This window comes from Hemitrygon akajei, chromosome 2, assembly GCF_048418815.1.
Source record: "Hemitrygon akajei chromosome 2, sHemAka1.3, whole genome shotgun sequence".
Lineage (NCBI taxonomy): Eukaryota > Metazoa > Chordata > Chondrichthyes > Myliobatiformes > Dasyatidae > Hemitrygon > Hemitrygon akajei.
This window is the reverse complement of record NC_133125.1, coordinates 167,619,524-167,643,936: the sequence shown is the minus strand read 5'-3', so window position 1 is coordinate 167,643,936 and position 24,413 is coordinate 167,619,524. Positions and strand designations below refer to the sequence as shown.

General features: G+C 47.0%; 1 protein-coding gene across 2 annotated transcripts in view; it reads right to left on the bottom strand.

The window, feature by feature from the left end:
- Positions 1-274: 274 nt before the first annotated feature.
- LOC140718363 (early estrogen-induced gene 1 protein-like) overlaps positions 275-24,413 on the bottom strand; it is a 33,066-nt gene continuing 8,927 nt past the window's right edge. The window contains exons 3-12 of one of the 2 annotated variants that reach the window (XM_073031977.1): positions 20,958-21,078; positions 18,624-18,653; positions 16,568-16,684; positions 15,447-15,493; positions 13,729-13,889; positions 12,968-13,066; positions 11,863-12,058; positions 11,485-11,606; positions 8,425-8,494; positions 275-3,634 (exon numbers count right to left, since the gene is read on the bottom strand). In XM_073031977.1, coding sequence (XP_072888078.1) covers positions 3,595-3,634; positions 8,425-8,494; positions 11,485-11,606; positions 11,863-12,058; positions 12,968-13,066; positions 13,729-13,889; positions 15,447-15,493; positions 16,568-16,684; positions 18,624-18,653; positions 20,958-21,078 — 1,003 coding nt within the window. In that variant the 3' untranslated portion in view covers positions 275-3,594. The remainder of the gene's footprint in view (positions 3,635-8,424; positions 8,495-11,484; positions 11,607-11,862; positions 12,059-12,967; positions 13,067-13,728; positions 13,890-15,446; positions 15,494-16,567; positions 16,685-18,623; positions 18,654-20,957; positions 21,079-24,413) is intronic. The other variant, XM_073031987.1, reaches the window with a different exon arrangement.

Sequence of the window (24,413 nt, the reverse complement as noted above, 5' to 3'; positions counted from 1 at the left end):
GAACTAGAGTTTCCACTGCCTCAGTAAAGCAGCCGGCGTAATCACAGACCCCACAGACCAAGAACATTCTCTTCTCAATAGTTCCATTTAATAGCAGAGAAATATATGCATATGCAACCTGAAATGCTTGTTCTTCACAGACATCCACAGAAACACTAGAGTGTCCCAAAGTTGTTATGTGCATGCAACCCTGGGGAAGGGACCGCTTACGTGCACACAACACTAAAAAGCTTCAGCAGCAATGGAACACACCTGGAGTCTGGTTTTGCTGGTAACAAAACACTATTTTATTCGTAACTATGTCATATAGTAACTTAAACCAGGTAAATCAAGAGTCAACGGTGTTCTGCATATATTGGTGTAAATATATAAATCCCCAAACTTCAAGCTTAGCTGGTAAGTGATACAGTCTTACGGTGGTTATGTAAGATAGAACCCCAAAATGCCCCCCCACACACACACAAGCAGCAAACCCCATTGAGCAGAAGATGCAAAGCCTGAAAATGTGCATCACCAGCCTCAAGAACAGCTTCTATTCCACTGTCCAAAAATCAGAGTAAATGTATTATAAAAGGACATATGCCACCCTGAGATTCATTTTCTCATGAGCGTACTCAATGAGTCCACAACAGAATAATAACCATAATTGAATCAATGAAATACTGCACCAACTTGGGTGTTCAACCAGTGTGCAAAATATATTAAACTGTGCAAATACTAAAATAAAGAAATAATAATAAATAAGCAATAAATATCAAGAACACAAGTTAAAGAGTCCTTGAAAGTGAGTCCATAAGCCGTGGGAGCATTTCAGTGAGGTCAAGTGAAGTTGTCCCCTTTGGTTCAACAGCCTGTTGGTTGAGGGGTAGTGACTGTTCTAGAACCTGATGGTGAGAGTCCTGAGGCTCCCGTACGTTCATCCTGATGACAGCAGTGAGAAGAGAGCAATTCTTAAGCAGTGGAGGTCCCCGATGATGGATGCTGCTATCCCACTGTTAAAGAATATTAAGTAATTCTCTAGTGCAATAATGCAGACTCATGACATCACAAACTACCTCATGATCTTACACCTTATTGTTTACCTCTGACTCTCTCTCTGTAGCAGTTTTGTTTTATTCTGTATCTGTCACTGTTTTACCCTATTTTAGCTCAATGCACTGTGTAATGATTTGATCTGTATGAACAGTATGCAAGACAAGCTTTTCACTTTATCTAATAAACCAGTGTCAATAACATGATAAACATGTTTAAAATATATATTTCCCCCCCCCAAGGACTTTCTTTAAATAAAAGATATTTTATTGATAAATTACAATTTCTAAAAATAAAATCGTCCATTCTCCAGAAACACACAAACATGAGTCAATCCTGTAAGCAGCATATTCCCAAAAATATTTCACAGAAACATTCTTCACATGGGATCTCCACAACCCTCTGCCCCACGTGGAGGGCTTTAGAGTATAAACCCAGGTCGGTGTAAAGGGGCTGTGATTTCAAGATCCTCAGCAACAATTCTAAAAAGGAAGAGATTATACAACAAGGGGGAGAACAAAAGATCAAGAACACAGATATCACTGGCCACCTCACCTTTCCCCCTCCATATTCCACCCTTATACAAAAAGTTAGCTGCTCAGTGTTCCTATAAGAGGACTCTGCCTCTAAGAATGGAAAGTCCCATATTATCTCCAAGAGGTGGGAATAAACAGATACGTAATTATTTCTCTCCTTCAATTGGATTGTTGGCTTTTATATTTTAAAAAAATGTATTCAACAAGTTAATGACCCATAAATACTTCAGATAACTGATACTATCTGGATCACTGATCATTAGCAAGAACCAAACTCCAAACAACAACAATATGCCGAGGAACACAGGATCTCCAGTCCCACTAAGTAATTATCCCTAAAGTCTCCATACAGATTTATTTATTTTTTAAGTTGTGAATCTCAAATACTTAGACAAGGGAGGTGTAGTATTCCATCAGCCACTTCTTTACAAATTTTCCCTGTGAACAAACTGTCATTCAATTGTCTTCTTTCCCTAAATTCTGTCCAAGTAAGGAGGGAGATCCAAACCTGAAGCATCTTTTCCCAAGATGGCATCAATGGGGCTTGCAGCCTTGGACAGGAAGCACCCAGGGAGGAGGACAGATGTAGAACGGCCCCTGCCTCCTCATCCCAAATTAGTTAAATGTTTGCTCACAAATATTTCTTCTCTCTCTCTCTCTCTCACCACCCTTAAGAAGGGGCAAGTCAAACTCCCCTCTTCCTTTCTTTATACCCTGTCATGAATGAGCTCAGGACAATTCCCTTCATTGGAAAGATCCCATTCTCCCTCACCAATCCACTGGGATCAGGACTACATAAAGAACAGAAAACAGCAGCAGAAGTTGATAATCCTCCAAGAATAATCCTGGAACTTTTGGGGATTTTCCTGGAGTCACAAGGAATCCAAGAATTTGCACATTTCAACAATTATGAACTCATTCCCATCTTCCTTGAAACAAACTGATCGGAGATGGGAAGTGGCAGGTGGGTGGTGAATAAAAGAAAGAAAAGGGGACAACTTGTCTGGTACGTAACCAGCAGGAAACCCCAAAGTTTAGGCTACTCGTCTTTAGGTTATTAAATCCCTTTCCCAACAATCACGAGGCATGAAAGTCACCCAGCTTTAACAGGACAGTTGGCTTAAGGTCGCCCTTGCTCCCCAGCACTAATAGGAGTCGGGCAAGGTGGAATCACAAAACAAGACAACCATCCCCAATCTCAAGAAATCCACAAATTTAAAAAAAACCATGAGCATCTAAAAATAATAACCCTTTCTTCATTTAATAGCTTGAACGCACCCAACACTTTAAAACTCTGTCTCAAACAATCAGATGAACTGAAGCTGTTCTGCTTCCTATCAGGGTGGGGAGTCACACAAGGATAGAGCTCGAGATGGTGGGGAAGTCCTGGTCAGAGGTGCCATCCTCACTGTTCTGATGAGACTCGTGACCCGGTTTGGGGAGTGGGTACTGGAGGGAGAGATGTTGGTATTAGAAAGTGGTTGGGGGGGGGGGGCTCGTTGCTGTTAATATGCATCACGAACCTTGACAGTGCAACCACTCGGAAATTTAGCACCGACTGCTCCCCATATGCACCCTAAAACCCAGGTCATTAGAACCAATCCTCATGCATTACATTAGACCATGAAGTTAGGGTGCCCTTTACCAAGTCTCATTACCATTGGCCAAAGAGGAAGAGTTAACAATTCCGATCCAGTGGAGATAATTCCTCACAGAAACATGGGGTGCTGTTCATGGATTTTGTAATTGTTCATGTTTATCACAAATGCACCATCCAGATTCCAAATCTTCACTCTCCAACAGGTGACCTGAGGTAGGGTCGACACCAACACCCCAACCCCCAAAATCTGCACCGTTTCCCGCTGCTTCCTCCTTCCCGTCATTTACTGCTGGATATTGTTCACTGCCCTTTAAGGTAAGATGCCCATCGAGCTCCGCAGCAGAAATTCCAGGTCCTGGCAAGATTGCGGTTGACAAGAGCAGCAGAAAACAGGAAGGTTGATCCGAGATCATTGGCGTGTTTGGCTCAGTGTGTTTCGATCACCACGGGCTTGTAGTCACACCACCTGTGGACAAATGAAGGAGAGCCATGGGGGTTTTTGCATTCACCAGTGAAGGCATACACCAGGCAGCCAAATTACTGACAGCAAGTTCTGCTTTACACAATGTATTAAGAGATGTACAACAGGCAAACAGGCCATTTGGCCCAACTCATCTATGCTGACCAAGTGGCACATAGAAGCTAGTCTTGCTTACCAGCATTTCATCCATATCCCTCGAAACCAAGGGTTCCCAACTTGGGGTCCATGACCCCTCGGTAATGGCAAGGTTCATTGGCATAAAGGTTAGGAACCCCTGCTCTAAACCCTTTCTATTCATCTAGCTGCCCAACTGTTAATTGGATGATCCTCCCACGAAAGGTTGGGCAGATTAATGATGTCAGTATTAATCCAGGGAGTCTAAATCCCTAAGAGGGAAGAATTAAAGGATTATTCCAGAGGATCCTGTTTGGAAGGGGCATCAATCTTTTCTGAAAGTTACTAAAGTCAGTGGTAAAATGCTCACTGATAAATTAACAAGCATTTATAAGTGTGTTCATTTATGTAGGACATGCTCCATTCTTCGTGTGACTTTGCAAAAATAATGCTGCTAAATCTGTGGTTGCACCTTCCTGCAGAACATATAGAACAAAAAAAAATCAGAGCAGTACAGGCCCTTCAGCCCACATTGTTGTGCCGACCCTTTAACCTAGTCTACAATAAGGTGACAATTCCATTCCTATAATAAGACATTTATCCAGAAACCCATGCAGGTGTTCTCTAAACAACCTCCACACTCCTGTTGTGCATTTCCCCCAACTACATCTGTTCCAAGTCGACACTCTCAAGTTCCTACATCATATAATCTGAATGGTCTAATTCATCTCAGAGTTAAAATATTTATGAAGAAAAATATTCTTTCAATATCTGAGAGTTCATGATCTCTTGCTACATTTCTATTCATCCCAAACAGCCCTCACACCCTGGGAGAGAGAATGAAACCTCTCATTTAACGTCCTTTCAGTCACCAAATGGATAACTGTCCTGCAAGCCTCCAATTAATGTCAATAAAGGAAGACCACACTCACCCCTGATCTTCTTGCACTATTTGAGACATGCCCTCTTCTTGTTACTAGCATCAGGGAGGAGATACAGGAGCCTGAGGTCAAACTCTCAGCAATTCAAGAACAGCTTCTTCCTCTCCTCCATCAAATCTCAATGGTCCATGAACAGGACCTCATTACTCCTTTTGTTGTTGTTCAGTTGAGTCCAACTCTTCGTGACCTCATGGACCATAGGGTCCATAGGGTTTTCATGGCAAGATACAGAAGGCCTTTCTTCCTCACAGATACTGCTGCTGCCCAGGTTGGGACCCAGCTGGGTTTGAACTCAGGACCATCTGCCTTGAAGTCCAATGCCGATGCCACTACACCACCAGCCAGCCCTATTTTTCCTTCAGGTTTGTACAATTTATTTAGTAATTTTATGTCTGCACTGTACTGCTGCCGTAGAAGAACTATTTTCACGTAATCTAAACCAGCGATAATCAGTCGGATTCTGATTGTCTTCCCCTCTCTCCCATCCGACACAAGATCCAAAACATGAAAACGCGTCCCACCAGGCTCAAGGATAGCTTCTATCTCACTGTTACTGAGGATTAGCTTCACTTGTCACATATGTCAAACATACAGTGAGATGCATCAATTGTAACAAATCAAATCAGCGGGGTGTGCTGGGGGCAGCCCACAAGTGCCGCCATGTTTCTGGCACCAACAGCTCACCAACTCTAACCATGTGTGTTTGGAAACAGGAACACTGCGAGAAAACCCACAGTCGCAGCACAAACTCCTTACAGACAGGGGCGGGGTGGGAATTGAACCCCGATCTCACAACTGGAGAGGTAAAACACTGGGCCAACTGCTACACTACCCTGCTGTACCATGCCAAATAAATCAATTACGAGCTTTCCGTCATCCAAGTCAGCAATAAATCCAATGCTGGATTTACCTCACTATCACAGTCCGTTAGTAGGACAAGATAGACTCTTGACCTCATGATCTACTTGCACCTTATTAGCTGTCTGCTCTGCCCCTTCTCTAACTGTAGCACTTTATTCTGCATTGTTATTGCCTTCCCCCATATGACCTCAGTGTATTGTCGTAATGAAATTATCTGTACGGGTGGCAGGCAAATACTTTCTCCCCCCACTGTATCTCAGTACATGCAGCAATAAGAAACCAATTTACCAACCCTGCACTTTTGAGCAGAGCTATACGACACAGACATGGGGAGTTTTGGCCATGAAACGGTGACTTGAGTGAGGGCAAACTTATCAAGGCAACAGGATTCTCCTTAGCAATTCAGAGATTGGTTTTGCAATTTTTTTTTGTAAATGATGATGCTGGGGCAGGTTTAACTTTAGGTTCAGCCTCCTGGAAATTCTTTACGGTCTCAGCTCTCTGATTCTCCATAGTGGAAGTTGAGACAGTTTGATACATCTTTTGAATTTGAGCAAACCTGGCAACCTTTCATTCAATATTTTCATATGATTTAAATTTTCTTTTTTTTTGAACTTTTTTTTTTCCACTTTTTTAGGTAATCTTTTTTCTTCTTCTCCGTGATTTTTCAGATTTGACCGGAAGGATTTTCCCCCTTTTTTTTTGTAATTATATCTCCAGTCTTCTCTTTTTTTTTTGTTTAGGTTAGTTTAGTGTTTTTTTTTCTTTTTCTTAATAATGGGAATTTTTGATCTTTTTTTTGAATTGATAAGAGGAGTTGCGGATATTGAGGAGCTCAATATTATACCATATATGGTTTTGACAGTGTACACTCCTTTTTTGTTGTTTGTACTTCTATTGGAATATGTATTTGATATAACTTCTCCTGATTTGTATTTGTCTTTATATATTTTTTAAAATCAATAGAAAAAGATTAGAAATTAAAATGAAACAGTGGAGCACTCCAAACCTGTCCATGTTGCTTCACCTCGATGGAGGCAAATGGGATTAACTGTAGATGGGCGGAAAGGCCATTTGGGACGCCGGGCCTGTGTCTGTGCTGTACAAGTCTACGGTTCCTACAACATCGGAGCTGGCGCACAGCGTTGCGGTGGGTGGAGCCGCAGTCTCATGGCGCTGGAGACCCAGGTTTGATCCTGGTGGTAACAGTTGGTAGCATAACGTGTAGCAGCTAGCATAATGCTTTGAAGTGCCAGTAATCACCCAACAGACACAATTACAAAGAAGGCACGCCAGAAGCTAGATTTCATTTGGAATTTGAGATTTGGCACATCACCAAAGGCTCGAGCAAGTGTCTGCAGATGTACCATGGAGTGTACTCTGACAGGCTGCACCACCGTCTGGTCTGCACAGGATTGGAAAAGGCTGCAGAGGGTTGCAAACTATGTCAGCAACATCAGCCTCTCCACTGATGAGCACATCTTCAGAAAGCGATGCTTCACAAAGGCAAATCTGTCATTAAGGACCTTTCACACAAGACATGCTATCTTCTTATTACTACCCGAGAGGAGCTACAGAAGCCTGAAGTCACAGACTCTTTAGGAACATCATCTTCCCTGCTACCATCAGATTTCTGAACCAACCCGTGAACAATACCTCACGATTTTTGCACTACATATTTGATTTAATTTTTGTATATTTCTTACTGCTATGTTTAGTTTATGGATTGCTCTGCCAGAAAGCAGACTTTGACATTCTCTGTATCAGTGATATTAACCCTGATTCGGATGCTATTGCCAGCACTGTCTGTAAGGAGTTTGTACATTCGCCCCATGGCCTTGCAGCTTTCCTCCACCTGCTTTGCTTTCCTCCCACATTGCAGTAAGCTGTACTGTAAGGCATGCTACACTTCCATCACCAACATAGCAAACACTTGTCCCCAGCACATCCTCAGTCACAAACAATACACTTCACCAACAAGACAAAATCTGCAGAGGCTGGAAATCAAGTAAAACACACAAAATGCTGGAGGAACTCATCAGACCAGGCAGCATCGATGCAAAAGAGTAAACAGGCAAAAACTAATTCCCATTCCCAACCTACATGTCTGTCATGTCTGTCTGTACTGTCATGAGGAGGCCACACTCAGAATGGAGGAGCAACACTTTGTATTCTGTCTGGGTAGCCTCCAACCTGATGAAATAAACACCAATTTCTCAAACTTCCAGTAATTGTCCCCCCACCTTCTCCTTCACCATTCCCCATTTCCCCCTCTCACTTCATCTCACCTGCCCCTCACCTTCCTCTGGTGCTTCTCCCTCTTCCCTTTCTTCCATGGCCTCTTCTATCAGATTCCCCTTTTTCCACTTGTATCTCTTTCATAGTCTACTTCCCGGCTCTTTACTTCACCCCTCTTCCTCTCCTGGTCTCTCACATCACCTTGTACTTCTTCCTCTCCTCCCCTTATCTTCTTACTCTGACTTCTAATCCCTTTTTTCCAGTCCAGATGAAGGGTCTTGGCCCGAAACATCAACTGTTCACTCGTTTTCATAGATGCTGCCTGGCCTGCTGAGTTCCTCCAGTGTTTTGTGTGTATTACGTTACGTTAAATGTTACATTTGGTGATCCGGCTTCCTCCCACAACCCAGTGGGTTAATAGCCCCAGTGCGTAGGTGAGTGATGGGCTTTGAGTGGAGAAGGGGGAAATTGATGGGAATGTGGGGAGAACGAAGGACTAGAACAGGATCAGTGTAAATAGGTGCTTGATGTTCAGCACAGACTCAGTGGGCCGAAGGGCCAGTTTCAGTACTAAATACCTGTGACTGCGACCCTACCCACTGATCTGCAGCCTGCCTTTACCTGTTATCTGTCTGTACGTTGCCCAGTCGGACTGTCCCGTCTCGTCCCACGTACAGCTGTAGTCCGCCATCTGGAAGAGAAGGAGACAAATTAGGGCAACGAAATGCAAAATGAAGCCACACAACTGCAGAGACGGTAAACATAGGAACTTCAAACAACACAGTTTTGGTAGCGAGTGAAAGACTGGAGTGGAAGGCAGTGAACAAGAACAAGACCATAGCAGCCAGCATCTTGACTCGAGAGGTTTACCCTTGTCTACTGTTTCAGACCTCCACAGATGTACAGTGGAAAGCACGCTGACGGGGTCCATCACGGAAACACCAATGCACAAGATCGCAAGAAGCTACAGAATGGTGGGCTCAGCTAGTTCCATCATGGGCACGGCTCTCTCCAACATCAGGGCCACCTAAAGTGGGGATGTCTCAGGAAGACTACATCCATCAGGGGCCCCCACCATGCGGAATGCACCCTCTTCTCAATGCCACCATCAGGCAGCGGGCACAGGAGTCTGCACTGCCATCAAGTTCAAGAACAACCATTTCCCTTCAACCATTTGGCTCCTGAACCAACATGCACAACCCTAATCACTGCCTCTAACACTATAACCAATCTGCACTACAACTGACTTCTTCACTCTAATTACTGTCTTTCTTGTAAAGTGTGTTTAATTTATGTTTTTCTTGGGAATGTTGTGTCAGATGCTATGTGCCTGTGATGCAAGTCTCTATTTGCTCCCACACGCACATGTACTTCTGCCAAAAGGATAACATCCTTGTCGTAGGGTTTGGGGGCCTGCATGCCTAACTGACCCGGAGAGCTACGCTGGTCAGCGTCCGGGGTTTGTGCTTTTGCTCTTGATAGGGTCACCCATGCCAAACAGGTCAAAGGGTAGAGGCCAGACTGAGTAGACCGCCAATCCCTCCACGTTCGGGGTTCAACTCAGGGCTAGCAACCCCGACTGGTCAAATAAAACTGTTAAGGAAACAGCAATGAAGAATCCTTCTACATCTGTGCGTAATGGTATTCCTGAGTCTCTAACCAGGGCTTGCATGGCTGACAGTAGTGAAAAGTCAGGAGGAAGCTACTGGCATAATGAAGGAAGCCCTGAACCCTGCAGAGACTAGGCACACTAGAAGAGGCATTCTTAGGCCTCCAGAAGATCCTCCTGGCCTAAGAATGCCCTCCAACCACCCCATACCCCTTCAGCCAAAAGGACATGACCACATCATCGTGAGGAGGTGCTGGAGATGGATTGGGCACGTGATGAGAAGAGAGGCCAACTCCAAGACAGAACTTCACTGGATCCCTGAAGTGCAGAAGAAATGGTGGAAGACTAAAGACAACTTGGCTCATTTCGTAGGGACAGAAAGGAGGACCCCGAGCCACACCTGGGGCACAACGGAGGAGATGGCCATGGACAGAAAGAGATGGAGGACCTCCATTGCTGTCCTTAAACACCAGCAAGCATAATGGGAAATAAGTACTTGTGCAACTGACAGTCAACTCAGCTTTGAGTCTGGCCCGAGAAACGCTAACACCATCTCAGACCAGCCCTTTTCACCTTTCTCAATCTTCCACTCGGCTCATAGTTCATTTTTCACACATACAACTTGGGTATAATTTATGTTATTTTCTATCTGTAAATTTATATCTGTTCTTGTCTTGTAACATACTGGGCTGTTGCCTTCTTAAAAGTTGATGTTCATGCCCTTTATACTCTGGGGTATATGGCTGTTGAGTAATGGGTGGGATACACCCCTACCAAAGAAGATGTGAGGCACTCCATCTCTCTGCTAGCCCGTGGGCAAGGTGTAGCACCTGCTTAGCCCCCGGTCAGGGTCCCATGAAGCCAGGGGAGCAGGTGGTGGTTGTACAAGAAGCTGGTGAATATCACAAGTCCTGGTTATGCAACCACAGACTGAAGAGTATTCACGATGGCTGGGGTCATTGGTAATAGCAAACCTCTTCTGTCAAAAAATTTGCCAATAATCATGGTCATGAGACCATGGTTGCCCAAGTCATATGACATGGCACATGATGAAGATGATTAAGAACGAATCTAACAATAAAAAAGCTTCATAACATGTTGGTCAAACAACATTTGCAACATCGTGAGCAATTTAGGGCCCCATATCTAAGAAAGGATTTGCTGAAGAGCATCCAGAGGCACTTCACAAATAACCTCAGGAATGAAAGGCTTAACATTTGAAGAATGTTTGATGTCTCTGGGCCCATTCTCACTGGGACTCAGAGATAGGAACACAGAAAACATAGAAAAACCACAGCACATACAGGCCCTTCGGCCCACAATGCTGTGCTGAACATGTCCTTACCTTAGAAATTACTTAGGGTTATCCATCACCCTCTATTTTTCTAAGATCAATGTTCCTATCCAGGAGTCTCCTTAAAGACCCTATCGTTTCCACTTCCACTGCCACCAGCAGCTCGTTCCATGCACTCACTACTCTGCGTTTTTTTTTTAAACTTACCCCTGACATCTGCTCTACATCTACTTCCAAGCACCTTAAAACTGTGCCCTCTCCTGTTAGCCATTGCAGCCCTGGGAAAAGCTTCTGACTATCCACATGATCACTGCCTCTCATCATCTTATACGCCTCAATCAGGTCTCCTCTCATCTTCCATTGCTCCAAGGAAACAAGGCCAAGTTCACTCAACCTATTTTCATAAGGCATGCTCCCCAACCCAGGCAAGATGCTGGTGGTGTTGGAAGGGGTGGGGGTGGTTGGTGACAAAGGAGATGATCTTATTCAAACCTGCCAAATACTTAAAGTTCTGGTTTGAGTGGATGTGGAAAGGATGTTTCCTTTCTTAGGATCTAAGGGCACAGCCTCAGAATGAAGAGACATCCCTTTAGAACAGAGATGAGCAGGAACTTCTTCAGCCAGAGTATGGTGAATCCGTGAAATGCATTGCACACAGGACCACGGAGAATGACCCCATTATATTCCCAGGTGGTATGGTCTTACCTTGTGGTCTAAGAAGTTTTCATGCACTCCCTGCAGACCCTATAATTCCCCCACCCCACTCCAACCCCCTCACCTTCACAGCCGCTGGATTGGCTGAAGTCTTGTCCCTGGAGAATCTGCTCCACAATGTCGTCTGCGTTTACCCGCGTGTCGTCCACCTGCGTCGGCCGGCTCTCCGATCCCTCATTCTTCCGCCTGCAATGGCGGAGGGAGAGCAGAGGTTCAACACAGAGAGCTCCATCCCAGTCCACCCTCGAGCGAGAGAGGGAGAGACAAGCTGGCATGCACTCCCTCCCTTCCTCTGTGATTTGGCTGGCCCTCCACCTTGTCAAGGGAGTGGGACCCCAGAAATGAGCAAGGACCTTCCCAGGTGTTCCCAGCAGGGTCCGGTGATGAAGCCATCTTCTTCCCCCCCCGCCCCCCCACACCCATGGGAAGCTACGCCCTTTACCTCAACTGCCGCTCCATGCGGAAGGGGAGCCCACGTAACGGGGCCACAGTCTCCGGAGACGTTTCCTTCCCTGTCGCCGTGTTTGGCAGGTCAGCCATGCTGCCAATCCCCGAGGAGAGGTTGCTACTGATGGATCCTTCCCGCCGGTGGGCCGGCTCAAAGCGGAGGGTGTAAACTGAGCCCTCTGAGCTGTAACCTGCAAAGGGAGGGTGGGGGTGCGCAGGGGGAGAAGAAGAGGGAGAGAGGCAGAGTTATTATCATGTGCACAAATGCAATGAAAAAACTTACAATTTCCCTCCTCTCACACAGCGCAGTTAGCTTAACCCTTAACACTGCTAGTAATCTGGGTTCAGCTCTAGAAGGAGTTTGTAGTTCTCCCCATGACTCTGTGGATTTCTTGCTGGTGCTCCAGTTTCCTCCCACATTCCAAAGATTATGGTTAGGGTTAGTAAGTTGTGGGTATAAGTTGGCACCGGAAGTGTTGCAACATTTATGGGCTGCCCCAAGTGCATAGTTGGGCTGTGTTAGTTATTTACGCAAACAACACATTTCGGTGCATGTGACAAATAAATTTAATCTTTATAATCACATTAACCCAACTCCATCCTCTGCGCACCTTCCCCGTGCATTTGTGGTGAGACTGACAAATCTCTACAGGTGAAGTGGAAATGATTCCAACTGACTGCATCACAGTACGATACGGCAACTCAAATGCACAGGATTGCAAGAGAGTGGTGGACTCGACAGGGACCCGCACCATCCAGGCCATGCCCTCTTCTCAATGTGGCCAGTAGTCTTCAGGCCTCTGTTCCTTCTCATTGATGGTAGCAATGAGAAGAGAGCACATCCCGGGTGGTGGGGATCCTCAATGGTCAATGCCTCCATTTCGAGGCACCGCCTTTTGAAGTCGTCCTGATGGTGGGGAAGTTAGAGCTTATGATGGAGCTGGCTTTATACTAATGCTATGTATATTTTGTCATGCACGCTATGGATTATTTAGATATATTTATGATGTTTGTGATTGCAAAAAGCTCATTTCCAAGACATTAATAGCCCTGGTATGCATGGCTGTGACAACGAATGTGACCTTGAGACACCCACTCACCTGAGAATCGAGATAGTTGACTGGAGGCGCTGGAATTTCGTGAATGCCTATTCCAGATCACCTGCTCTGGTGGGCGGTCACTGCCTTCGGGGCTTCCTGCTGAGAGAGAGGGGACCAGGCGATGGGTAAAGTAGCAGCACAGGAGGAAAGCAATTCTGAGGAAGAGCCACTCCCACCTCCCTCCATCCCATAATTCATAGATCTAGAAGCTTGACACAATGGGTTAGGGGGAAGAACTTCGGACGTCAAAGGGACTGTGGAATTTGGGGAGCAGTTAGGAAATAGATGAGGGAGAGGAATTAGTCCTGATCTTGTGATAGCACAGGCTTTCTGGGCTGAATGGTCTCCTGTTTCTTAAATTCCTAATGGATAGAGCATTGGCCAGCAATTCCCAGAAGGAACATCTATTTATAAATAAATGTCCATCCAAGCAGGAAGCTGATGTCCAGTCTTCCATTTCCTCCCGAAGTTCAGATCCTGTTTAAACCCAGTGTCAGGAACGTCCGTCTGGAAAATCATCCCTGGAGCCAGATTCAAATCCACTGCTGGTGGCAGCAGCACTTACACCAAAGCAACTTCTTGATGGAACTACAGAACTGTTGGGAGCTAGGGAGGCTATTCAGCCCACTGCCTCTGTGCTAGCATCCCTCAGCCCCATCTAATTCTGGATTGAAAGCCTACTGCATCAGATTGCCGGCTAATCGTCGAGTCAGATTATTCACGGAAGTGTTTAGGGTAACCAGGGTGTGCAGGATGCTCACCTGTCCCCAGGGAGGACCTGACACTCCTCTGCTTGCACGTGTCCAGCCGGAGGGTTTCCGTCTCCAGGTCAGAATTCCCCGTCCCATCGTCACCTTTACAATCCGGCGCCAGGGAGCTCCCAGAGCCCAGGACCTCGATGGGCTTGGCCGTGGACTGGGGACTGCAGGGAGAAAAGTGTAAGTCAGTTCAAACGAGCAAGGTGGGAGTGGGGGCAATGCAGTGAGCGGCTGGAAGCACACAGCTGGTCAGTCGGCAGCCCGAGGGAGAGATTCTGAATGAGCATTTGGGGTCAGTGACCCTTACTCAGAATCCACAACCTTCTGGACTCTCCCCCTGCACAGATGCTGCCTGCCCTGATGTGTACTTCACTATTTTCTGATCTAACTTTCAGGCATCGTTCCAAATGAAACACCGAGAGACCCTTTAGTCCAACTGGCCCATGCTGACCATGATAACCACCTGCCTTTGCTTGGTCCGTATGCCTCTAATTTGTTCCCACCCATGTACCTGTGCAGGTGTCTTTCAAATGCTGTGATATACCTGCCTCAACCACACCCTCTGGCAGCTCGTTCCATACACGCACCGTCCTCTAGGTGAAAAAACTGCCCTCGAGTTCCTATTAGATCTCCCCCCCCCCCCCCACCCAAAACCTGTGCCCTCTAGTTCTTCATTCCCCAATGCAGTGTGCATTCATCCTGCGATCCTCGTGAATTTGTGCACCTCCACGTTCTCCAGCACTGAAGTCCCAACTTGCTCAAACTCTCTCTCCCTCTGTAACTCAGTCCAGGTCCTGGCAGCATCCTCACCATTCTCCTCTGCACTCTTTCCAGCTCAGTAGCAGGGTGATCAAAACTGAACACTAATATTTTCCCAGCTCTTATCTTCTTCTATACAACAGTGTCTAAAACCTCTAATTACTGGAGGAGAGAGGCTGCAAACGCCGGAATCTGGAGCAACAAACATTTTACTGGAGGAAATCGGCAGGACGAGCAGCATCTGTTTTGGGAAATGACGCCAACATTTCTGGTCAAAACCCAGCATCAGGACTGATTAAGGGTTTTGTCCTAAAAACTTACCAGTTCCTTTCCTCCCACTGATGTTGTTTGAGCCACTGAGTATCGCAAGACCATAAAACATAGGATTGCCCCTATCCTGGTAACTGTGCTTCCCACCCCTGTTCATGACCTCTCAACGTCTGACCCGCCCAACACATGGGGGTGGCCCCCAGCACATCCTTTGGGTTGTATCTCTTGTTAGCACGAACGACACATTTTACTGTCTGCCTTGATGTAAATGTAACACGTAAATAAATCTGGAAAAAAAGTCGTGCTCCTAGAAGATCTTTGACCTTTCAGTAAGGTATTTCTTCATTCCTCCAAGCTCAAAGAAATGCAGATTGAATTTCTTTCACAGCTCACGACGAGGCAAGCCTCTCAGCCCAGGAAGTACCCTGATGAATCTCCTTCGGACTGCTTCCAATGCCAGCCTTTTCTTTCTTAAATACAGGGCCTCACGCTATCTGACCCACTCGCAGCATCCAGCTCCTCCTCTTGGCGTGAGTGCTCCCTCAAAACAATAGCTTCTCCACAACTCATCCAGACAGCAGCCAATCACGTGAGGGTGCACTTAAAGATGTGACATTCTTAAAGCAACAATAACCTCCTGACCCCATAAATACCCAGACCACAATCCCCCTCCTCCCAGCCGTCATACTTACGTCTTGAAGCAGGGATCGCCGGACAGTAGCTGCATACTGATGGATACCTGGGTGGAGAGAGAGGGTGTAGAGCCATTCAGACACACATTCAAGAGGGGACAGGATTATACTAGCAAGAGGAAATCTGCAGATGCTGGAAATCTATGTAATGCACACAAACTGCTGGAGGAACTCAATAGGCCAGGCCGCATCGAGGGAAAAGAGAACAGTCGGTGCTTTGGGCCGAGACCCTTCAGCACGATCGTACGAGGCACTTCCCCCTTCCTTCCCAGTCACGAAGGAAGATCTAGGCCTGGAATGTCGAATGTTTATTCATTACCATAAACACTGCCTGATCTGCTGAGTTCCTCCCGCATTTCGTGTGCGTTGCTCTGGATTTTGTTTACAGTGGATAGTACCTGTTCAACTAACATGTGAAAGCAACACACGAATCCTCCTCAGTGCCTTGGTAAAGCAGCCAGCGTGATTAAAGTCTCCACCGACCCTGGACATTCCCTCTTCTCCCCTCTCTGGGATGAAGGTTCCCCACCCCCCACCAAACACCCATTTACACACAACCTTAATTTTATTCATCAACTTCCTCTTACAGAGAGGACGGGGAATTTCTTTAGCCAGAGGCTGGTGAATCTGTTGAGTTAATTGCCAGAGACTGGTGTGGAGGCCAAGTCAGTGGGTGTATCTAAAGCAGAAATCGGTAGGTTTTTGATTAATCAGATTACAGGGAGAAGGCAGGACAATGCGGTTGAGGGGGATAATAAATTAGCCATGCTGAAATAGCAGAGCAGACTCGATTCTGCTCCTATGCCTTATAGTCCCCTCCCCCAGATTCCACTCCTCCCCTCCCCTCCCCATGGGGTGTTGCGATTTACAGCAGCCTATTAACCCATGAAACTGTGGGATATGGGAGGAAACCAGAGCACATGGGAGAAACCTGCATGGTCACCACAAGGATCATACATCTCAGAGACAAACAGGCAGAATGATGGAGCTGAGCTCTCACGGAAAGGCGGGACATGTGCCAGGGGCCTGCTGCCAAAGTATCCCGGAAATCGTCTCCGAACCAGCTCCGGCGTGGCCACGGCCGCACTTTAAACCCACCCTTCCCGGGAGCCGCTGCATACCTTGAGGATGGAGTTGTCCTGCCGCGTGTTCTTGGTGTCGTAGCCCTCCAGGAGGCAGCAGCGAGCAGTGGAGCCGGCACCGGCAAACTCAGCCAGGTTCAGGTCTACGAAGCCCAGCTACAGGAGGGGAGGGGGAGGAGGAGGAAGATGGAGATAAATTCACAGTCAACAGCAAGAAATGAAACACAAACCTACACAGTTCCCTGCACTGTTTTTACACGTTACTTGCATTGTTATTATTTTACCTCAATCTATTTCAATGCACCATGTAATGATCTGATCGGTATGAACAGTGTACAAAACAAGCTCTTCACTGTATCTTGGTATGGTATATATGGCAACAATAAACCAACAGCAATTTATTCAGGAGATAACACCGATAGTAAATGAAATTGGTGTGGGCCACTTGGTCTTTCAAATGTGCCCTGCTGTTCAATAAGGTCATGGCTGATCTAACCAGCCTTCCTGTTCAGTCGCGTGAACCCTCGATGCTCTAGTTACGTACACAAGGGCAGGACCAGAGCACAGTGGGCACAATGATGCTGCTCCAGCATCACAGGTTCAATCCCAACCTCCGGCGCATAGTCTCCCTCACGATGCTCCAATTTCCTCCCACGACCCAAAGACGTGCAGGTTGCCCCCTCTCAATTGCCTTTTTGGGGGCAAGGGGTAGATTCTGGGGAGATGCGTCAGGTGTAAAATGGTACCAATTAGTGGAAATGGGTGGTCGATGGTCAGCACAGATTCAATGGGCCGAAGGGCCTGTTACGGTACTGTTTGAATCCACGGTGCTGAAAACCTTGCATCGCCATTCCTGTTAAATCCATTACACCACGGATATGGTTTGGTTTACAATCTAAACCAAACAGCGAATGCAAAAAGGGTATTTGTATTTTCAAGGAACCAACCAGCTAGTGTATCTTGCAGACACATGACAATGGAAGGTTTCCTACCAGTTTCTGCCCCATCAATGTCTCCCACTACTGAGCCAATCTGCCCCCCACCTACCCCCAGGCCCGTCTCAGCCATACCAAGCCAATCTCTGCTCCCCGCCCACCCCCGCAGCCATCTCCTTCGCTTCATCCCCCACCCGGCAGAGACTCACAGATGCATACCCTCTCACCCACACTTGTGCATAGACCTCATTTGCCCTGCATCTCCCCCTTCTTTCCCCATTACCCCAGACGGAACTTGGCCTCAACCCTCCCCATCACCGCCCCTCCCCACCCACTTTCTCCTTGCCCTGCCACTAAACTCTGCCACCCGCCCTGCTTCCTCATTCCCCTCCACCCTGCTTACTGCTCCTCCCCTGCCCACTGCTAGCCCTCATTGTCTCTCTCATTGTCCCGACACCTTCTCAAACCAACCTCCTCAAACCCCCACCCCACGTGCTCACCCCTCCCTTTCCTAATCTCCCACCACTCCCATGTCTCCCCTCTCCCTACCCAACTCACCCCGTCTACCCAAGCATCCCTCCGCCTTTCCAAACCCCTCCACCCCAACTCTCCCTTCCCACTTTCTCACTTCCTACCTCATCACCCATCCAACCTCTGCTCCCTCCTAACCCCTTCACTCCCACCTCCCAACTCCCTACACTTCCCCTTGCTTCCGAAGTCTTTCCCATCTTCTCACCAACCCTGACCCCCCCTCCACCCCACCCCCTCCTCTCTCCCTCCTGCCTTCCACCCTCCATCCTCGCACCCTTCCACCCCTCCCTGCTGAACTCTACCCAACGTCCATAACCCCTTCTCTTTTCCAGCCCCGCAACCCACTCCCCGACTCAAGGCCCACCAGATGAGGACGGGGCGTTGTGTATTTAATATTTTAATTATATCTTGCGTATATATTGTGTGATTAAGCATTCTTGTTCATTTAGGTAACTCATTAGGGGTTTTATGTATAAATACACAAATTGCATACGTCATCACACTACCACATGATCGGCGTGCCCTCACTAAATAAACACAAAGTTAGGTCCTCACTTTTGGACCCCCGTGCCTTCTGACTAAATAATGTTTTACGGTTACAAAACATAATATAGAGAAGTGGCCCCTACCTTCACAAATGACTTCCCGCCTTTCAGCTCCTGTGGGAGGGGAGAAAGCAGACAACAGGTCAGGCCCTGTGGTTTGGGGTGGCCCCCGCAGCTCAGCATCCAACCCCTCTCTTGGTGGGCCAAAGTTCATGCGAAAAGGCTCACGTGCCGAGACGGATGTCCTCTGGGAGTTTAGACATTCCCATCGCAGTCTTGCACAATCCCAGGATGTCTCAACACTTGGCAACCAAGGCAGGTCGTTAGTTTACAAAACACTTCCTGTTGTCAAGTAGGAAGTAACTTACAATTTATAGCAATGCATTAATTGCAGCATCACTGTGTTTGACATGCTGAATATAGATCAGTAACATCCCTTGTGTTATTTTCATACACAGGATATCCTTAGAGACATGTACTGTAGCTCAGAAACAGGCCCTTTGGCCCATCGTATCCATGGCAACCCACCTACCCATCTACACCAATCCCATCTGGTATTGTTGTCACATCTCTCAAGATACAATAAAAAGCTTGTCTTGCAGACTGTTCATACAGATCAAATCACAACACCGAGTATTGAGCTAACATTGCAGACAGAAGTGTAACAGCTACAGAGAAAGTGCAGTGCAGGTGGACAATAGGTGCAAGATCACAATGAGATAGACTGAGAGGTAAGGAGCCCACCTTATTCAAGAATCTGGTAACAGGAATATCCTTGAGCCTGATGGCACATGTATCGTCTGCCTGATGGGAAAGGGGAAAAAAAGAATTTCCAGGGCGGTTGGGGTCTTTGATTATGATTGGCTGTTACTGAGGCAGCGGGAAGTATAGACAGAGCCCATGGAGGTGAGACTGGTTTTCATAAAGTCTTAAGACATAGAAGCAGAATTAGGCCATTTGGCCCATTGAGTCCACTCTGCCATTCAGTCATAGCTGTTGTATCATCCCACTCAACCCCATTCTCCTGCCACGATCTACTGAGTTCCTCTTTCTATGGCTTGCCTCCAAGTGCCAAACAACCTCCTTAGTGACTGTATCTGACTCCTCCACCTCCTCTGGCAGCTCATCCCAATATCAACCAATCTCTGCGTCAAAAGAAACTCGAGTGAAGTTCATTGTCAAATGCACAAGTACGGGTATAAAGAAAATGTTGTTTTCAGAAGCATTCCAGGCACGTAGGCACAGAAAACACACATATTATAAATTACACAACTCTGTGTGACAACTTAACCCCTCAGTTCCCTTAACTCTACTTCTTCTCCACTTAAACCTATGTCCTTTTGCTTTTGATACCCCTACAGGACCCTCTATCCTGTTTTTGTCTCTCACGATCTTATACACTTCTATCAGGTCTCCCTTTGGCCTCCTCTGCTGCATGGAAGTCAACACTAGCCTGCTCAGCCTGTCCCCATAACTGAAGTCCTTCAGGCCTGGAAACATCCTCTGCACTCCCTAGGTTGAGTCAGTGCTAAGGAAGGAAATGCATCGTTAGCATTCATTTCGAAAGGACTCGAACACAAGACCAAGATGTAATGCTGAGGCTTTAAAAGGCATTGGTCAGACCACATTTGGAGTACTAGACACGAGGAAATCTGCAGATGCTGGAAATTCAAGCAACACACACAAAATGCTGGTGGAACGCAGCAGGCCAGGCACGAAGGGTCTCGGCCCAAAACGTCAACAGTGCTTCTTCCTATAGATGCTGCCTGGCCGGCTGCGTTCCACCAGCATTTTGTGTTTGGAGTACCAGGAACAGTTTGGGGCCCCATTTGTAAGAAAGAACACACTGGCATTGGAGAGGGTGCAGATGAGGTTCATGAGAAGATCCCAAATGAAAGGGTTAACATACAAAGAACATTTGATGGCTCTGAGCCTGTACTTGCTGGAGAAGAGAAACTTGAGGGAAAACCTACTAAATATTGAAAGGCCTAGATAGAGTGGATGTGGAGAAGATGTTTCCACTGGTGGGAGACTCTGGGACCTGAGGGCACAGCCCTTTAGAACAGAAATGAGGTGGAATTTCTTTAACCAGGGGGTAGTGAAGCTGTGGAAATTTAGATGTTCGACCACAGGGAAATTTCCCTTTTGGTGGATGGAATGGAGGTGCTCGATGAAGCAATCCACCATGTTACAACGGGTTTCCATATAGATATGATAAATAAATTTATCTGGATCTGATTTGTACAAACAATATGCAAGATATGTTTTTCACTGCATCTCAGTACATGACAATATTAAACTAATACCAATTGACCACACCATTTATCCAAATGTTGAATTTGGTTCCACCAGCCCAGTTGGTCTAGACACTGTCTGACCACGGCTCTCACCTGTGCAGACAGCAAAAAGCAAACTAACCTTGCGGACAGACACTCGACAGATGCTCGGATCCAGGACCCCCGTGACAGGGCTGGCGTTCGTCTTGCACATGAAGCGAAATTCCTTCTGCCAGTGGACACAGTTTTCCTGTACTTCTTCCCTGGGAAGAGCGGTGGGAGGGAGGCAGACACGTTAGTCACTCACACGTCAAGTAGAATGGGCAGGGGTGGGGAAAACGGGTGCAGAGGGGTGGGGCAGATTGAAATGCAAATGTATAGAAAGACTCACAAATGTCTGGAATTATCATAGTCACCACCTCAAATCAAGCTTCTGATGACCAAGGCATCGACCACCAGGGGTCAGAGATAGAGTGCCAAGGTTGCATAACAAGGTTGATCGATTTTGTGTGGTTGTGTGAATTCTGATTGCAAGGACATGGGTGTAAATTCAGCATCATGGGATCCAAATAAGTACCAAAAGGGGAAAATGCAATCAGTGGGATAGGGCGTGCGCGCAGTGGAATTTCCTGCGCAACAACATCTCAGAGGAGCTAGCTGGGCCCAATGCATTGATGCAATTATGAAGAAGCTATGCTTCATTTGGAGTTTGAGGAGATTTGGTATGTCACCAAAGGCTTGGATCTCCACCTGTTTGGAGGCTCCAATACACAGGATTGACAAAGAAAGCTGCAGAGAACTGTGGTCTCAACTAGCTCCACCATGGGCAAAAACTGGGAGTGCACATCTCACATAATCACTCATGGTCTCAGAACACAATCGGGAATGTTCACCAACGCCTCTGCTTTCTGAGAGCTGGACTGAGTACATCAATACTCATGACCTTCTACAGATGCACGGTAGAGAACAGTCCAACGAGCCGTGTCACTGCATGGTATGGAAATCACACTGCAGCCAACAGGAAGGCTCAACAATGAGTAGTCCAAGCTTCCCGATGCATCACCGACACCAGCCAACCCACCATCAGTGGGGCTGGAAAATGACCCGTAACATCATGAAGGATCCCACTCACCCTGCTCATGGACTGTTTGTGCCACTCCCATCAGGAAGGAGGCTATATAGCATCCATGCTAGGACCACCAGACTCAAAAACTATTACTTTCCCCAAGCAGCAACACCCTGAACCTCTATCCCACCACTACTTTATCATCTCATTGCCAGCATCAGGGAGGAAGTACAGGAGCCTAAAAGACCCGCAGTCAACATTTTACAAACAGCTTCTTCCCCTCCACCATCAGATTTCTAAACGGTCCATGAACAATTTCTTTCCTCGAGTCCTGCTGAAGGGTGTCGGCCCGAAACATCAACAATCCTCTTTTCCACAGACGCTGCCTGGCCTGCTGAGCATTCTCTCTTCTTCTATTCCTCTTGTGCATCAGTTCTTATTTGAACTTAGTGATATTTTTACATGCCTTGCACTTTATCTGAAAACAAGTTTCATGACATTATATCAGTGATAATAAACCAGATTCTGATTCTGTGGTCATGAGGAGGGGGTGGAATTTGGGGCCAATAGTAGCCCCTCACACACATCTTGCACAGCGCCCAGGAGCCTGACGTGCCAAGAAACCGCAACCACAAAAGCACAGTGACTCATGAACGCCTCCCTTATTCCAACTGTCATGACCGGATCTGCCTACAACTTGTTAGAGCACAGCACAGCTGGCCTTCTTTTTATCTGCCCTCACCCAGAGCTGCTTACATCGAGTGACATCGTTCGCTGAGTGAGGTCACGTTGTTAGGGCAAACATCGAGAAACTCTGTAAACACAAACTGCTCCTCTTTCAGCCTCCAGCTTCGGAGTGTGGTGCTGAGGTGAGCTCTGGAATGCAGGCAGACCCAAACCAGACACTCTTTCCCCCTCCCCACCAGTGAGCAAGCCGGCTCAGGCTGTTCACACCCATCCATGCTCCAGAGCATGGTGGTAGAGCCACTGCCCCAAGCCCAGAAGACCTGGGTTCAATCCCAGCCTCGGACGCTGCCAGCGTAGAGTTTGACCGTGTGGGGACTAGGAGTGCAGGGATGTTCCTTAGCCATATGACATGAAAACAGACCTCAATACTGCCTGCGGCCCCTGCCCCCGCCACTCTTTCAGAACGGGAGGAAGAAAACTGAAGGAAAGAGATCAGGAAGGCTGCTCTCCACGTCTACAGCACCTGCTATCCCAGTTCACTTCCCAGAAACACTTCTTCAGAAGTGCCTCCCTCTTGGTGAGGGAGATTGAGCATACTAACCAAGAGGCAAGTGTTGAAATTGCAGAGTAGCTTTCCAGCTTAGTAGTTGGGAAGTCTGACAACTCCAGATGAAGCAAAATGGTCACATTTCATTTAGAGAAGCTGGTCACAGGCCGCTCCAGTCCTGCTCTGCCATCGGCTGACTCAATGGAACCTCAACTCTATACTCTTGCCTCTCCCCCCAGTAACCTTTCACCCGTCACTTCTCAGCCCCCACTGCCTTGGGAGCAAGACCAGGGTCCCAAGAGAGGGAATTTCAACTCTGGAAAAACCTGCCTGCCCCTTAGGTCCCTTTTAAAGTTACCCCTCTCTCCTTAAACCAGTGCCGTCTAGTGTTAGACTCCCCTACCCTGGAAAAAAATGTCTATTCCCCTATCTAAACCTGCTCATAAGTCTATACACCATCATCAGGTCACCCCCAGCCTCCTTCACTCCAGGGAAAACAGTCCAGCCCGACCAGTCTCTCTTTATAACTCCTGATTTTTGGAATTTCAGTAGATAAGTATCATTGAGAACTACAACACAGAAACAGGCCATTCAGCCCATCTAGTCCATGCAGAACTGCCCACTCCCCTTGACCTGCAGCCACACCAGAGACCTCCATACCTCTTCCATCCCACGTACTTTCCCAAACTTCTCTTAAACGTTGAAAACAAGCTTGCATGCACAATTTGCACTGGCAGATCATTCTACGCTCTCGTGTCCTTCTGAGTGAAGAAATTTCCCCTCATGATCCCCTTAAACTTTCCCCCTTTCACTCTTAACCCACGACCTCTAGCTTTAGTCCTTCCCAACCTCAGAGGGAAAAGCCTGCTCACACTAACCCAATTTATACTGCTCATAATTTTGTATACTTCCATCAAATCTCTCAGTCTTTTACATTCCAAGGGATGAAGTCCCAACCTATTCAATCTTTCCTTACAACTCAGGTCCTCCAGTCCCGTCAACCTTATTTACATCTTTTCTTTAGGTGGTCTACTCGAAGCTTCATAAAGCCAATCATTCATTTTTCAGAAATCCCATTTTATTCTCCACACTTCCCACTCATCCAAGTTGTTCAATATGAAGCAAGCATGTCTCTTCCACACCCCCCCCACCCCACACCCCACTGATATATTTCTGAGGAAAGCAGACAGATAAGTCCGGAGGTTAGGATTGAACCTGGGACCCCAGAGATGCGAGGCAGTTGCTCTACCTGCAGCGCCACTGTGTCGCCTCAACAGATAACCCACCCTTTCCAGGAA